Source organism: Pteropus alecto, unplaced genomic scaffold, assembly GCF_000325575.1.
Source record: "Pteropus alecto unplaced genomic scaffold, ASM32557v1 scaffold478, whole genome shotgun sequence".
NCBI classification, from domain to species: domain Eukaryota; kingdom Metazoa; phylum Chordata; class Mammalia; order Chiroptera; family Pteropodidae; genus Pteropus; species Pteropus alecto.
The window spans coordinates 11,620-14,197 of record NW_006440655.1 but is presented as its reverse complement, the minus strand read 5'-3'; the positions used below and the strand labels follow the sequence as shown (position 1 = coordinate 14,197).

The 2,578-nt window shown below is 37.1% G+C and overlaps 1 gene segment (V, D, J or C); it reads left to right on the top strand.

Annotated features, from left to right (window-relative positions):
* Positions 1–1,610: 1,610 nt before the first annotated feature.
* LOC112484733 lies at positions 1,611–2,403 on the top strand. The segment is given in 2 exon segments: positions 1,611–1,674; positions 1,829–2,403. Coding segments are annotated over 2 exon segments (424 nt in total).
* The last annotated feature ends 175 nt before the right edge of the window (positions 2,404–2,578 follow it).

The window sequence follows — 2,578 nt, the reverse complement described above, 5'->3', positions numbered from 1 at the left end:
ATGGCACGAGAGTTGGCTTACACTTTAGAAGACATTCCAGTAAGGATATGTGTCGGTACTTACATTTTAGGACATGCCATTCGTTTGATTTGAAAAATGAAAGCATCTCAAGAATCAACTCACATGTGGTTATATTTTCTGAATCTGCAGCCTGATATTCTCTCAGAATCTGTACTCTTTCAATACTTTGCAGACTATAAGACACATAGCATTGAAATGGATTTTTAAAAGCATGTCAGATTTTTCATTATAAATCAACCCAATCTATGAATCATATTGTTCCTATTGTTCAAATATTAATAACTCATGGAAGATATTCTCTGTCCTCTCATCACTGAGATCCTTTACTTTTTATCACAGTCATCTTGAGTGAGGGAAGATTTTCATTTTGACTGTTAAGACTGCAAATTCTCTTGGAATAGTAAGGTCAAGGGAAGAGCAAGATCAGCTTAGAGGGACAGTCTGAGAAAATAGGCATTGGAAATATTGAATGATCTTCGTTTATTCTGACCTTTGACTTACATGTTCCTTTTACTTTAGTCACATTGACACCATTTCACTCAGATTTTCTCTATAATAGATTTAGTTGAGAAAGAAGGTTATATATTTTCTTTGTTTAAAAGAGTGAATAATCACCACTGTTCGTAGCAGCATTATTCACAGTAGCAGGACATGGAAGCAACGGAAGTGTCCTATGATAGATGATTGGATAAAGAAGCTGTGGTACATATACACAATGTAATATTACTTATCATAAGAAGAGATGAAATACTGCCATTTGCAACAACATGGATGGACCTTGAAATAATCATACGAAGCAAAATAAGCCAGACAGAAAAGGTTAGTAATCACATGCTATCACTTATATGTGGGATATAAACCTAAAAGCAACAAATGAACTGGAGAGACAAACAGAGACTCATGGGCATATAGTCTAATGATTACTAGATGGTAAGATGTTGGAAAAGGAAAAGTAGATGGGTTAAAGGGGGTCAAATATGTGGTGACAGAAAGAAATCTAACTATGGGAGGTAAATATACATATGCCTTATTGTTAAAATGTACATTTGAAACATTGGATTTCGTTAACCAACGTCATCTTAAAAAAATTTAATTTAAAAAAATAAACAAGAAAGTGAATAATGGCACTTATCTGATGCAAACATGTAAACCCAGGCCATCGTTGTAAAATACCTACAGCATCTGCTTCATTCCAACATTTAGACAATGACTCAGTAGAGAACAGAGATAGAAATCAGTTCTCTACATTCTTACTTGATCTCTGATCTAAAGCTTACTTTGTTTGACCTATTGCTGCCACTACGTGTCTGAGTCTCTATAGGCACAGGGTCAAAGAACATTGAACCAGCAAGTTCAGTAGTTATAGATGTGACCACAAGGCGGTGGTGCTCCTCTGCTGATGCTGAATATGTGGAAGGTTCATTTTAGTGGATTCTAAACGAATAGCCTATAGCAGAAGCATAGCCTTTCTCCTATTGGCTGAGTAGTGCATGTGAGAAACTCTTATGTTTGTCAGAGAAAAGAAGGGATATTTTGATGATGGGAGAATCTCCTCTGTCTCTAGATTACAGGTCCATAGTGGATCCTAAATGGGAAGAATGCTGAAGACATCCTTTAGAGTTTTATTCATTTTCTTGTGGCTGCAGACGGACTGTGAGTTGAGGGTTTATGAGAGTGTATCAGTGGTATTCTTTAGAAGCCAAGACTGGCTTTATTCGGGTTTCCTCTAGTTTCAGTAGAACAAGAAAATTCTGAAGCATAATGATCTGGTAAGGCTTCTCCTTTCTCTGACTTTTTTTCTGCATAGGGATCACCCGAGGAGAAAAAAATGGATCGGCATCCTTCCACCCTGAGTGTCCAGGAGGGGAACAGCTTTTTTATCTTCTGTACTTATTCAGACAGTGCTTCAGTATACTTCCTTTGGTATAAGCAAGAAGCTGGAAAAGGTCCTCAGCTCATTATAGATATTCGTTCAAATAAGATGGAAAACCAAGTTGGAAGATTCTCTGTTATACCGAGGAAGGCGGACAAACAGCTCTCCCTGCGCATCGAAGCCACCCAGCCTGGAGACTCAGCTGTCTACTTCTGCGCAGCGAGTCCACAGTGCTTCCCAGGCACCTGCAAGCTGTGCACAAACCTGCGAGTGGAGCAGCGCCCCCTTCTTTGAAGGGACAGAACTTCTAGCACAGCGTTTGTCATATTTGGTACTCAAGTGAAAACTATTGTGTTGTTTTTAAAAGCACACAATAAGAAGGTTAGGTTTAAGATGACCCAGAAAGAACATTTTAGTGGATGACTGTTTAGTGGATTTTTGAGATTTAGGCTTCGATAATGACTTTACATTTACTATTCAGGTTCTTCTCATAGAAATAAATCCTGAGTATTTCTATTACGAATGAGCTTTGAACTCTTGTTTTCAAAAATTTCATGTTATTTTTGGCCAATTATAAAACGTTACATGGTCAATGTAGAAAATGTATAAAATATAAATACGTAAAATCGATAATTCTATAGCCAGTTAATTTATTGCTCATATTTGATGTAGTTTTCATAACTT